The 13,336-nt window shown below is 41.8% G+C and overlaps 1 protein-coding gene across 2 annotated transcripts in view; it reads left to right on the forward strand.

The window, feature by feature from the left end:
• The window catches only part of COPA (COPI coat complex subunit alpha), a 42,636-nt gene that overhangs the window by 24,249 nt on the left and 5,051 nt on the right, over nucleotides 1-13,336 (forward strand). For both annotated transcript variants that reach the window (XM_037506667.2, XM_037506668.2), the window contains exons 18-27: nucleotides 8,097-8,259; nucleotides 8,358-8,504; nucleotides 9,268-9,457; nucleotides 9,585-9,680; nucleotides 10,746-10,834; nucleotides 10,990-11,113; nucleotides 11,937-12,026; nucleotides 12,191-12,300; nucleotides 12,672-12,749; nucleotides 12,899-12,967. In XM_037506667.2, coding sequence (XP_037362564.1) covers nucleotides 8,097-8,259; nucleotides 8,358-8,504; nucleotides 9,268-9,457; nucleotides 9,585-9,680; nucleotides 10,746-10,834; nucleotides 10,990-11,113; nucleotides 11,937-12,026; nucleotides 12,191-12,300; nucleotides 12,672-12,749; nucleotides 12,899-12,967 — 1,156 coding nt within the window. The remainder of the gene's footprint in view (nucleotides 1-8,096; nucleotides 8,260-8,357; nucleotides 8,505-9,267; nucleotides 9,458-9,584; nucleotides 9,681-10,745; nucleotides 10,835-10,989; nucleotides 11,114-11,936; nucleotides 12,027-12,190; nucleotides 12,301-12,671; nucleotides 12,750-12,898; nucleotides 12,968-13,336) is intronic.

Genomic DNA, 13,336 nt, shown 5'->3' on the forward strand with positions numbered 1-13,336 from the left:
AGTAATATTCCATGGTATATATGTACCACATCTTCTTGATCCAGTCATCTATTTTTGGGCATTTGGGTTGTTTCCAAAGCTTAGCTATTGTAAACAGTGCTGCTATAAACATAGGAGTGCAGGTGCTCTTTGGAATTGATGTTTCTGTGTCCTTTGGGTAAATACCTAGGAGTGGAATTGCTGGATCATATGGAAGCTCTATGTTTAGTAGGTCCAGAAATCTCCACACAGCTCTCCATAGTGGTTGGACCAGTTTGCACTCCCACCAACAGTGCACAAGAGTTCCTTTTTCTCCACATCCTCGCCAACATTTGTTGTTGCTAGTTTTTTTAATATGTGCCATTCTCACTGGTGTGAGATGGTATCTCATGGTAGTTTTGATTTGCATTTCCCTGATTACAAGTGATGTTGAACATTTTTTCATATGTCTGTTGGCCATTTGCATTTCCTCTTCAGAGAAGTTTCTTTTTAGCTCTTCTGCCCATTTTTTGACTGGATTATTTTCTTTGTTGTTGCTGAGTCTCATCAGCTCTTTGCAGATTTTTGTGATCAGTCCTTTATCATTAGTGTTGGGTGCAAAAATGTTCTCCCAGTTGGTGGGGTTTCTCTTTGTTTTTGTTATTGTCTCTTTTGCTGTGCAGAAGCTCTTTAATTTGATGTAGTCCCAGCTGTTTATCTTTCTCTTCACTATCACTGCTTTGGGTGATGTGTCTGTAAAGATGTCTTTGATGTGCAAATCCCGTAGTGTTTCGCCTATATTTCCTTCTATGTATTTTATGGTTTCAGGTCTTATGTCTAGTTCTTTAATCCATTTTGAGTTGATTTTTGTGTATGGTGTGAGGTAGTGGTCAAGCTTCATTCTTTTGCATGTAGCGACCCAGTTTTCCCAGCACCATTTATTGAACAAACTTTCTTTGCTCCAATGCATAGTCTTCGCTCCTTTGTCAAAGATTAGTTGACCATAAATCTGTGGGTTTATTTCTGGATTTTCTATTCGATTCCATTGGTCTGTATGTCTGTTCTTGTTCCAATACCATGCAGTTTTGATGATTATGGCTTTGTAGTATAGTTTGAAGTCTGGGAGTGTGATGCCTCCATTTCCTTCTTTTTTTTTCAGTAGAGCTTTGGCTATTCGGGGTTTTTGGTGATTCCATATGAAATTCATCAATAATTGTTCTATTTCTTTGAAGAATGCCATTGAGATTTTGATTGGAATAGCATTGAATCTGTATATTGCTTTTGGTAGGATGGCCATTTTAATAATGTTTATTCTTCCAATCCATGAGCAGGGGATGTCTTTCCATTTCTTTGTGTCTTCTTCTATTTCTTTTAACAGTGTTTTATAGTTTCTTTGTATAGGTCCTTTACCTCTTTTGTTAGATTTATTCCCAAATATTTGATTTTTTTTGTTTCGATAATAAAAGGGGTGGTTTTTTTGATTTCTTCTTCTTCAGATTTATTGTTTGTGTATAGGAAGGCTACTGACTTTTGCGTGTTGATTTTGTATCCTGCCACTTTACTGAATTGATTGATGAGTTGAATTAGTTTTTCTGTGGAGATTTTGGGGTTCTCTATGTATATTATCATATCATCTGCAAATAGTGATAGTTTGACTTCTTCTTTTCCTATTTGGATTCCTTGGATGTCTTTCTCTTGTCTTATTGCTCTGGCTAGGACTTCCAGTATTATATTGAAAAGCAGTGGTGAGAGTGGACATCCTTGTCTTGTTCCAGATCTTAATGGAATTGCTTTCAGCTTTTCACCATTGAGAATGATACTGGCTGTTGGCTTGTCATAGATGGCCTTTATGATGTTGAGGTATGTTCCTTGTATCCCAAGAATTTCAAGGGCTTTTATCATGAATGGGTGTTGCACTTTGTCGAAAGCTTTCTCAGCATCTATTGATATTATCATATGGTTTTTATATTTCTTTTTGTTGATGTGTTGGATAACGTTGATTGATTTTCGGATGTTAAACCATCCTTGTGCCCCTGGAATGAATCCAACTTGGTCGTGGTGAATTATCTTATGGATACATTGTTGGATTCTGATAGCTAAAATTTTATTGAGGATTTTTGCATCAGTGTTCATTAGGGAGATTGGCCTATAGTTTTCCTTTTTTGTGTTGTCCTTATTCGGTTTTGGTATTAGTGTAATATTGGCTTCATAGAACGTGTTTGGTATTGTCCCTTCCTTCTCAATTTTTTGGAAGAGTTTGTGAAGGATAGGCACTAATTCGTCTCTGAATGTTTGGTAGAATTCATTTGTAAATCCATCAGGTCCTGGGCTTTTGTTTTTGGGGAGGTTTTTAATTACCATTTCAATTTCGCTGCTTGTAATTGGTCTATTTAGGTGTTCTATTTCTTCTTTATCTAGCTTTGGGTGATTGTAGAGTTGTAGGAATTTGTCCATCTCCTCTAGATTGTTGAACTTGTTTCCATATAACTGTTCATAGTAGTTACTGATTATTCTTTTGATTTCTGCTGTGTCCGTTGTGATTTCTCCTCTTTCATTTATGATTCTGTGTATTTGTGCTTTCTCCCTTTTTTCCTTTGTGAGCCTGGCTAGGGGTTTGTCTATTTTATTTATTTTTTCAAAGAACCAGCTCTTGGTTTCATTGATCTTTTGGATTGTTTTTTTAGTTTCAATTTCATTTATTTCTGCTTTGGTTTTTATTATTTCTTTTCTTCTACTGGTTCTGGGGTTTTTTGTTGTTCTTTTTCTAGATCTTTGAGCTTCGAGATTAGGTTGTTTCTTTGAGTTCTTTCTTGTTTCTTGATGTGAGCTTCTATTGCTATATATTTTCCTCTTATTACTGCTTTTGCTGCATCCCATACATTTAGGATATTGGTGTCCTCCTTGTCATTCAATTCAAAGAATTTTTTAATTTCTTCTTTGATCTCCTCGTTAGTCCAGTGGTCTTCCAGTAGTGTGGCTTTTAATCTCCATGAGGTAGGATAGTTCCTTGCCTTCTTTTTATGATTTATTTCTAGTTTGATGCCTTCGTGGTCAGAAAAGATGGTTGGTATGATTTCAATCTTGGTGTATCTGTTGATGTTTGTCTTGTGCCCCAGTATGTGATCGATCCTGGAGAATGATCCGTGTGCGCTTGAGAAAAATGTGTACTCCGTTTTTTTTGGGTTTAGTGTTCTATAGATGTCTGTTAAGCCCAAATGCTCTAGGTCCTTATTTAGAGCTTTAGTTTCTTTACTTATTTTTTGTCTTGTTGATCTATCCATTGTTGATAGTGGTGTGTTGAAGTCTCCCACTACATATGTGTTTTCTCTGATGTCTGTTTTCAGAGAGGACAACAGTTGTCTGATATATTTGGTGCTCTTTCGTTTGGTGAGTATATGTTAATGAGTGTTATTTCTTCTTGAAGTATTGTCCCCTTAATCATAATGTAGTGACCATTGGGGTCTCTTTTTATTTTTTTGAGTTTGAAGTCTGTTTTATCTGATATAAGTATAGCTGTTCCTGCTTTCTTTTTTGGCCCATTTGCTTGTAGGATTGTTTTCCATCCTTTGACTTTGAGCCTATTTTTATCTTTTGTAGCTAAATGTGTTTCCTGGAGACAGCAAAAGGTTGGGTTTTGTTTCTTAATCCAGGCTGCAACTCTGTGTCTTTTTATTGAAGAGTTTAGTCCATTTACATTTAGAGTTAATATTGATATGTTAGCATCTGTATTTGCCATTATGTTTGTCTTTCCTTTGATTTTATTTATTTATTCTTTTAATAACTTTTTTTTTTTTTGGTCTTCTTTCGTTGTTATTCGTCCCTCTGAGGTTCTGGCTTTAGGATTCCTTGTAGTATTTTTTGGAGTGGGGGTTTAGTCGCAATGAAATTCCGGAGTTTCTCTTTGTCTGGGAAGGTCCATATTCTTTCTTCATGGAGGAAAGAGAGCTTTGCGGGATAGAGTATTCTTGGTTGGCATCTGTTTTCTTGGAGTCTGTTGACTATGTCCCTCCACTCTCTCCTTGCCCGTAGTGTTTCTTCAGAGAAGTCTGATGTCAGCCTGATTGGTTTTCCTTTGAATGTTATCTGTTTCTTCCCTCTTGTCAGCTTCATTATTTTTTCCTTGTCCTGGATTCTTGGGAGCTTTACTATTATGTGTCTTGCTGTGTTTTTCCTTTCGTCGTGGAAGTTTGGTGTTCTTCTTGCTTCTTGTATATCAATTTTCAGCTCCTTCTTCTCATTTGGGAAGTTCTCTTCAATTATATCCATGAATATTTTCTCTGTTCCTACATCTCTCTCCTCTCCTTCTGGAATTCCTATAACTCTTATATTTCCTTTCCTCATGGAGTCAGATAGTTCCCGAAGTCTTTCTTCATTCTTTTTCCTTCGTACTTCTCTTTCCTTTTCTGTTTTGGTTCTTTTTATTTCTGTGTCTTCAAGATTACTTATTCGTTCTTCCATTTCATCTATTCTGCTTTCATTGCTTTTCCCAGAGTTCTTTAGTTCCTCCATTAATTCTTTGATCTCCTGCATTTCTCTTACTTCCCTCTTTAGGGACTCAATTTCCTTCTTCTGATCTATCACTTTTTTAATCATGGCAATTTTAAATTCTCTTTCTGGAAGGCTCAGAAGTTCTTCCAAGTTGCTGTCGTTGCAATCTGGGGAGTGGTTTTCTTTTTGTGGTGTGCTTCTTTCCTGAGGAGTTGTTAGGTTGCGTGTGGTTCTTCTACTCCCTACTGTCTGTTTTCTAATTTGTCGTATGCGTTGGGACACTGTGTTGCTCGGACTGACTGACATCTTGGGTGAACTTCTCCGCTCCCCTCTGGCTCTTCCAGGAGCCATCTCTGTCTTCTGGGGGAGCTTTCTGCTGGTTTTAGGCAGTTTACTGAAGAAATGTCCCTGTTCTCAAATGGCGAAGCGGGATGCAGTCCCTGCGCCTCCGGTTTCAGGCACACTCTTCTGCGCCCCCGGTCTGCCCCGGACGTGGGTGCCTGCTCCCTCTGTGGGCTCAGACTGCTGGTCGGAAGGGGCCTGGCGTGGAATAACTTCCCGGCTGGCCACTGGGTCCTCCAGAAACCTTCTGCCCTTTTCAAGCAGTCTTAAGAAATGTCCTGTTTTATAGGGTGTTAGTGACTTTTTTTTCCTGGTCGCTAGGTGGCGCCAGAGATCTCTCCTATTGTCCTTGGGGGGCTGTTTTTCGCCTCCCCCCACCCCGTGGGACAGAGAACAGAGCGGGAATGGTAGGGTACACCTCAACAGCTTTGGGGTGCTGTGTCTGCCTTGTGCCCCACCGTCGTGGAGAAACCACGCCCCGAATTTTCGTGCCCCGGGTCTCAGTTCAAAGCCCTCAGTTCCAGGACGCGGGCTGTAGCCCAGTTCAGTGGCGCGGGAATGGCGCCTTTTGAATCCCGCTCCCCTGCCTGGGCGCCTGGTTCCTGCTCACTCAGGGAGGGACCTTCACCTCAGTGAGGACCTCCGTGCGTCTCCCCTCAAGCCTAGGTCGCAGGCGCGGGGACCTGGGCAGCCGCGATCCAGGTCTGCACTTGCTTTTCAAGCTCCCCGAGAGCGCCGCGTTTCCGCGCCAGCTTACCGGCAGCCCGGGCTGTGTGCGCGTCTCCCGGAGTCTTTGTTCTTCTCTAATGGCGCCAGGAGCCGTTTGCTCACCGCCGCGGCGGATCCTGCAGGGTTCGCCTCAGCTCCCGTTCACGGGGTGTGGTGGCTGCAATAGTTCCTTTCCACTCACAGTCCCGCTTGCTGTGTCGTTTGTTCTTGTGGGCCGTTTTGGTTTGTTGTTTCCTCCTCTCTGCCGGTCGGAGAGTGCCGCCTCTGTGGGCGGGGGAGGGGAGCAGGGTTCTGCGCTTCCCTCCCTTCTAGTCCTCTTTTATGGCCACTTTCTTCTTCGGGCAGTTCGCTGGCGTCACCCGTTTATCTTCCGTGTCCCAGTTCTCACTGGGACCTGCCGCTTTTCCTCCCTATTCACTTTTTTTAATGGGAGATCTTACTCGCAGCGTCTCCTCGCCGCCATGTTGCTCCGCCCCCTTAGACTTAATAGTTTTGTTTTTCATAGCTAGGCCTATAATCTACCTGAAGTTGATTTTTATGTATGGTGTGAAGTATAGGGGCTTAGTTTCACGTTTTTCTATAAGGACACTCAGTTGTCCAAGTCTTTTCCCGTAGTTCATTGTCGTCTTTGTCATAAATAAATCACATTTACAGAAACTTAAGGATCTGTTTTCTGTGGTCTATTGCTGGTCTAATTCTATACTCACTTTTTTCACATCTTTCTTTTCTTTTTTTTTAAAGATTTTTTTTTTATTTATACAAGAACTGGGGTACAGGCAGAGGCGTGGGAGGGTGAGAAGATTCACCAGAGACAGAGTGAGGAGCAGAACAGGCAGACGGACCAATGACACTGCTGAGGGTAGCAGCGGGCGAGGCAGGAGAGGTCTGCCACACCATATGGATATATCCCTGGCCGGCCGGGAATTGAACTGCGCTGCAGAGGCTGAGGATAGCTTCACAGCGCTGCGCTCAACCTGCTGCACCACCAGGGAGGCCCTAATTCTATACTCTAAGTTAACATCTGATAAACTAGGTTCTCAGCAATTTCCCACTTTATTTTTTTTTTTAAGTTATATGACTATTTTCAAATAAATATGCCTTGAAGAAGTATAAGTTTTAGAATCAGTTTATGAAATTCCATGCAAAATAAAACAAAAATATTTTGTTCGATACCTTTTCTGCATTTCTGAGGTAGTAATACAATTTATCTGTCATTAATCGTTGTGGTGAACTAAGTGGGATTTTTTTTTGTAGTCTTAGATAAACATTATATTCCTGATACAGATTAACCCTTTTCAAATACTGCTAGTTTTAATTTGCTAATATTTTATTTAGGTTTTTTGTATGCATACGTGTATGTGTGTGAGAGAGAGTTGAGTGTGCATGCACATGTGTGCAAGAGCACACACATGCACATGCGAGCACTTGCCCCTGTGTGTACATGAGAGAGAGGTGGAGGTGGGAGAGAGAATGAAATGGGCCTGTGATTTCCTTTTTTTCCTTTTGGTAAGGTTTTGGTATTTTATGAAATAAGCAGAGTAGTGTATCTTCCTTTTCTCTTGATGAGTTTCTGTAAGATTGGGATTAATTGTCCCATGAATGTTGGGTGAATTTGTCAGTGAAGTCATTGAGGCTCAGGGCTTTCTTTATAGGAGAATTTTTTTATCTGATTTATTTTCTGTAACAATAATAGGACTATAGGGTTTTTCTGTTTCTTTTTAGTCAACTTTATTAAATTTTATTTTTCTGTAATTTGAACATTTAAGAAAAGTTCATACATACCCTCATTCTGCACAGTCTATAGTGATACCTCCTTTTTCATTCCTATTATTGCCATTTTCTCTTTTTACCTTAATTGGACTTCTAAGAGGATTATCAGTCTTATCCAACTTTTGCCATTATTGAACTTCTCTACTGTATTTTTCTGTTTCTTAAACTTTATTATTAGCTTTAGTATTTCCTTCTAAATATATTCTTTAGTTTAACTTTAAAAGGAACAATATATTTTTGAGATGGGTGATTATTAATTTTTAACCTTTCTCTTAACATATGTACGTAGATCTCATTAACTTTGGTGTCCCTTCTAATATATTCATTTAATGTTACAAATTATCCATCAAGTATAACACATTAGCTATACCCATAAATTTTAATTTGTAATCTTTATTTTTATTCAGCTTAAGATATTTTTTGCTTCTCATCTTTTATGTGTCACAACTCTTCACATCTTCTCTTTTACTTTGACCTACAGCTTATAAGGAAACCTGTTGATTGTATATCACAACTTAAGATATACCTTTTAGGTCTGATTCCTATTGTCATGTCTACGAGTAGCAATGTAGGAGAAGAGAACATGGCAGCTGCCCCATCTTTTCCTACCTCACATAAAAGAATAAAATGAGTGAATTTGGCATTTAGTTCTGCTCTTTTTGAGTCACATTCCATCTGTGCCATTGTCCAGATGGCTGTTGACAAAGGATAATAAAAAGGCAAAAGCCTGTGTCCCAGGCTCTTTTCCATTTCTTTGTAGACTGGATCCTCCTCACTTGCTGAAAGTTGTTCTCTCTTACTCCACTCAGGGACTACGGAATCATCCGGACTCTGGATTTACCCATCTATGTCACACGGGTGAAGGGCAACAATGTCTATTGCCTAGACAGGGAGTGTCGCCCTCGGGTGCTTACCATTGATCCCACTGAGTTCAAGTTCAAGCTCGCCCTGATCAACAGAAAATATGATGAGGTATAAAATAAGAAATCTCTCCAGGATTATTGAGAGACAATACTCTTTTTCCTGTAAGTAATCTCCATTTTCTGCCCTGCCCCACCGCAAATGTCTAGGTTCTTCATATGGTGAGGAATGCCAAACTTGTAGGCCAATCTATCATTGCTTACCTCCAGAAGAAGGGCTACCCTGAAGTGGCACTGCATTTTGTCAAGGATGAGAAAACTCGCTTTAGTCTGGCCCTGGAGTGTGGAAACATTGAGGTGAGAAGGATATTGTAAATCTATGTCACCACAGGCTGGTGAGAGGGTTAGGGAGAATGTGGGAACACATGATTCTGGGCTTACTTTTGCCATATAATGGAATTTGGGTTTTTGTAGTTGTTAGATTGAATCATCTTCCAGTTTCTATATGCTGTTCTCTACTTAGTCCCATCTCTGCTACTGCCAGAGCATTTCTACTATTGTCATTACCACTAGGTCTGAATTCAGTAACTTCTAGAAAAGGAGAATAGCATGAAATTTGAAAAATCTCATTCTTTCCTTGACATTTGACTGACAGGCTGCTCAGATGAACAGGTACTTTTGAAACATTAGGACTCAGAGTGTATAGGCATTATTTTTAAATGAGGAAAGGGCTTAGGAAAATTGGTTTTCTACTTCTGACTGACTTCTTTTGTTATTTCCTCCATCTTCCCTAAAGATCCCTTAGATCTTTAAACCTGACAACTAGAAAATAGGATCTATAAATAAGAATTGGCCCTATGAAATTGGCAACAGCTAGGAGATAACTTCGTTATAAAAGTAGGTTTCTGAAGTGTAGGACAATGTGATTCTTCTATCCATGGGCCCAAAGTGGCTCTATTTATCACTAGAATTTTCAGTAGAATCAGACTAATAGCTTTGTGTGAATGGTAGCATAGAGAGTTCCTTGGGAGGCTGATATAGAGGCAAATACTTTGCCTGAAACCCTTGGTATTAAGTTGCAGTATCCTCAACCTTTAACTGTGACCTTGGGACTCTTCAGATCGCTCTGGAAGCAGCCAAAGCCCTGGACGACAAGAATTGCTGGGAGAAACTGGGAGAAGTAGCCTTACTGCAGGGGAATCACCAGATTGTGGAAATGTGTTACCAACGCACAAAAAATTTTGACAAACTTTCCTTCTTGTACCTCATCACTGGCAACCTAGAGAAACTACGCAAGATGATGAAAATTGGTGAGAGCCCAGACAACACCAAAGCTGGGAAGAAGGGCGCTGGGGCCGGGGGTTTGGGGGTGCTAGTTACAGAGAAGGAAGGCAAATAGAAGAACAGAGCTAACGAGTCTCTTACTGCCTCGCGCAGCCGAGATCCGCAAGGACATGAGTGGCCATTATCAGAATGCCCTGTACCTGGGTGATGTGTCAGAGCGCGTTCGGATCCTGAGGAATTGTGGGCAAAGTGAGTATCAACCCAGGAGTCACCAGCTCCCCTGGGCTCTTTGTGGTAAGTTATTCATGTTCACTGGGGAGGGATTTCCCTTCATTGTGCATCTTCTCGAAAGAGTCAGCATGTTCCTGCTCAGAAGACTTTCTTCATAGCTCAACTGAAGCAGAGGCAGAATATTTCTCTGGCCAAGCACTCTTCAGAAAAGAGTTCACAGGGGAGATAGGTAGGAGGTTTTTAAAGGTCCAGAAGTAGACGGTTAGCGGTTAGCTGAATGCATTAGAATTTACTTTGAAAGTTGCATTCATTTGTTTACTCATTTGTATATTCAAGGGACTTTTTTTGAGACCCTCATTTATAGATCAAGCATTATATTAGTATTTGGGGTACATCAGGAACAAAGAAGGTAGAAGATGTGGTTTGGGCCAAGGCGCTAGCAGGGACGGGGTGAGCAGTGGTCAGATTAAGCGGATGTTTTCAAAATAGAAACAACAGATTTCTTGAAGGAATGAATGTGTGATAATGAAAGAAGAGTCAGGGATGACTCCAGAGTTCTCCTCAATACTGATGATAGAATGAAGGATAAGCAGCTGTATACATTATATATTGCTGTATAACAAATTGCTTCTAACTCTACCATAGAAAACCAGCTGGTACTGGTGACCCCATATCTTATGAGACTGCAGCCAACTCAAGGCCTTCGTCAGAGAGAGTCCTCCCACCTCACTTCTGTGACTCTGGGCATCCTTAGTCCTCACTGTCTGTGGGCTGGGAGATGACAGTTCTCTGCTGTGTGGGCTTTTCTGTGAGGCAGCTTGCAGCATGACAGTTACTCCCTCAGCAAGTGCTCAGGAGAGGGTGCCCAGAGAGAGGCCGCGGTCTTTGTGTCCTAGTGTCAAAAGTCATATCACTTCCTGACATGTTTTGCTCATTAGAAGCAAATCAGCAAGTTCAGCCACACTCAGGGAGGGGATTTTGCAAGAATGTCAGTACCAGGAGTAGGTTCCATGGGGCATGTTGGAGACCACCCAACATAGCTTGCTCACTGGGAACCCCGTACCATGCAATCTCTTCCCACAGAGTCACTGGCCTACCTTACAGCCGCTACCCACGGCTTAGATGAAGAAGCTGAGAGCCTGAAGGAGACCTTTGACCCTGAGAAGGAGACAGTGAGTATATTCATTTGAGAATTAGTTCTGGGAATTTGGGACATTTTAAAACCACAGATGTCACTTTCTCACCTGGAGAGGAAGAGAGACTGGTTACCTCCCTACATGATCCATAAGATTGATTTGCTTTTAACCTTTCTCCTTCCACCTCTCAGATCCCAGATATTGACCCTAATGCCAAACTGCTTCAGCCACCTGCACCTATCATGCCACTGGATACAAACTGGCCCCTGCTGACTGTGTCTAAAGGGTTCTTTGAGGGCTCCATCGCCAGCAAGGGTGAGTGCCCCTTCTCCATACCATGTCGTTTTGTGAAGAATATGATCAGTTCCTCTGTCCTTCCTTCTGTATGAAGCTTCAGGGAGCAATGAGATGCCATTTAGAGTCATGAAACCATCTTTTAAAAACTGAAAGCATTGTGAGGTCATTAAACAACATTTGGAAAATAGGAAGGAAAAATAAGAGTTGTCTCTTATTGCACACCTCTATAGCCACTGTTAATGTTTTGGCCTAGTTAGATTTTTACTGTGTATGTAGTCCTCACTGGTCAGTATTTTGTCATCATGGCATACAATCTTAAGGTATAAATTCAGCCACCTCAGTTGTGTCCTGTGGGAATGTGCAGGTGCTTATTGCACTCTTCTTTTCTGCACACCAGCCTTTACCCTCCCCCATCTTTTTGATATGTCTACTAATTCATTTCTCATGACAAAGAGCCTAAATGACCGTTGGCCATTTTCTGCCCAGCTCTGCTCTTTCCTCTGTCTCCTTCCTCCACCCTGGTGTCTTCCTGCCTTGTACACACTGCAGTGGTGGTAACTTAGCAGAGTTCCTGGGAAGAAATTCCAAGAGCTGGTATCTAAAGGCTGGTGAGTGGGAAATGGTTTCAGAGCCAGTGTTTGGTAGTAAAGGCCACTTATTTCCATCTTCAGTTCCCTCTGTGAAACTCATTACAGGTTGTTACACCACAAAAATAAACAAAACACAATAAGTGGGCAGATCCTTGGTGCCTGACTTTGTATGGATATGGTTTGCTTGCACAGGTGGTCACGTCTTAGACATACCTGGCTATAACCAGCTCCTTTCTGCTCCTCCCTGGTAGGGAAAGGAGGTGCGCTGGCGGCTGACATTGACATTGACACTGTCGGCACTGAAGGCTGGGGAGAGGATGCAGAGCTGCAGCTGGATGAAGGTGAGGATGCCATCTAAGGACTGCTCAGATAACAGCTTCCTGGATTATACCTGGGCATGGGGAAGTTCTGCAGACTTCCAGACCTTGAGACCAAAAGGAAGCCAGCCATTGGCTTTGATTGTGTCACCACCCAAATCTATTTTATGTCTGAATTTTCCTTACAGATGGGTTTGTGGAGGCCCCGGAAGGTTTAGGGGATGACGCTCTTGGCAAAGGTCAAGAAGAAGGAGGTGGTTGGGATGTAGAGGAAGATCTGGAGCTTCCTCCAGAACTGGTATGTGGAATTCTTACCTTTGTCAGGTTCTCTCCATTTCCCCAGGGGGAAGCCAGTGGCATTACGGCCCCTGCCCTGAGGTCTCCAAAGGCGAGGGGGTTTCAATCTTATGCTTATCTCCCATTTGAAAGAAAGGAAGAGATAATCAGGGTCTCAACACAGCTAATGAAATGGCAGCAGGCTTTTTTGCCTGAATAAGATCTTTTGGTATATTATTTTGTTACTGGGGAGGCTCCTCCTATTTTGAGGATCTTCTCCCACAGCCACTATCCCTTCTCAACTAGAGGCTGGGAACAAGGTAAAGGACTTTGTGTTGATTGGCAGAATGGGTGAAGGCTTTCAGAGTGGCTCACTTTTTATTTCTCTCCCAGGATATACCCCCTGGGTCAGCTGGAGGGGCTGAAGATGGTTTCTTTGTACCCCCCACCAAGGGAACCAGCCCAACTCAGGTAAGCAGGGAAATACTCCCTGGGCTGAGTGGTTCGATGCCACTCGATTAAATGCCAAGGCATTTAAGACTTTTCTACTGTAGATACAGAGTAGAGTGGTTTAAGAAGAGAAAAAATAAAATTCACTTTCATTTTCTGTTTCTTGTTAGATCTGGTGCAATAACTCTCAGCTTCCAGTTGATCACATCCTGGCAGGCTCTTTTGAAACAGCCATGAGGGTAAGTCTTAGCTTAACCTTGGCTCCTGATAAGTGTATCTCACCCAGAGTCCCAGAGATGTGGCTGACTCAGCTTAACCAAATGGAAATTATCTGCCCATCAGGGCAGTGTGTGTGCATCATTGAAGCCTTAGGTTTTGCCTAAGAATACACACCTGCTGAGGCTTCCACTTGAACCAGTAATCACTTATGTGGCTTCTTCCAGCATCTGCCATCTTTAACCTGCATACTGGCTCTCCTTGTCGACATCCACACCCCTGCAAGAACAGGTGTCTGTTTTGAACACAGAGCCTTGTGTTGCTGTAACATTTATTTAGTATTGATTTTGTGCCAGTATTGCCTTAAGTGCTTTACAGGCATTATTAAGTGA

The sequence above is a fragment of the Talpa occidentalis genome, unplaced genomic scaffold (assembly GCF_014898055.3).
Source record: "Talpa occidentalis isolate TD23 unplaced genomic scaffold, MPIMG_talOcc4v2.1 talOcc4.12, whole genome shotgun sequence".
Lineage (NCBI taxonomy): Eukaryota > Metazoa > Chordata > Mammalia > Eulipotyphla > Talpidae > Talpa > Talpa occidentalis.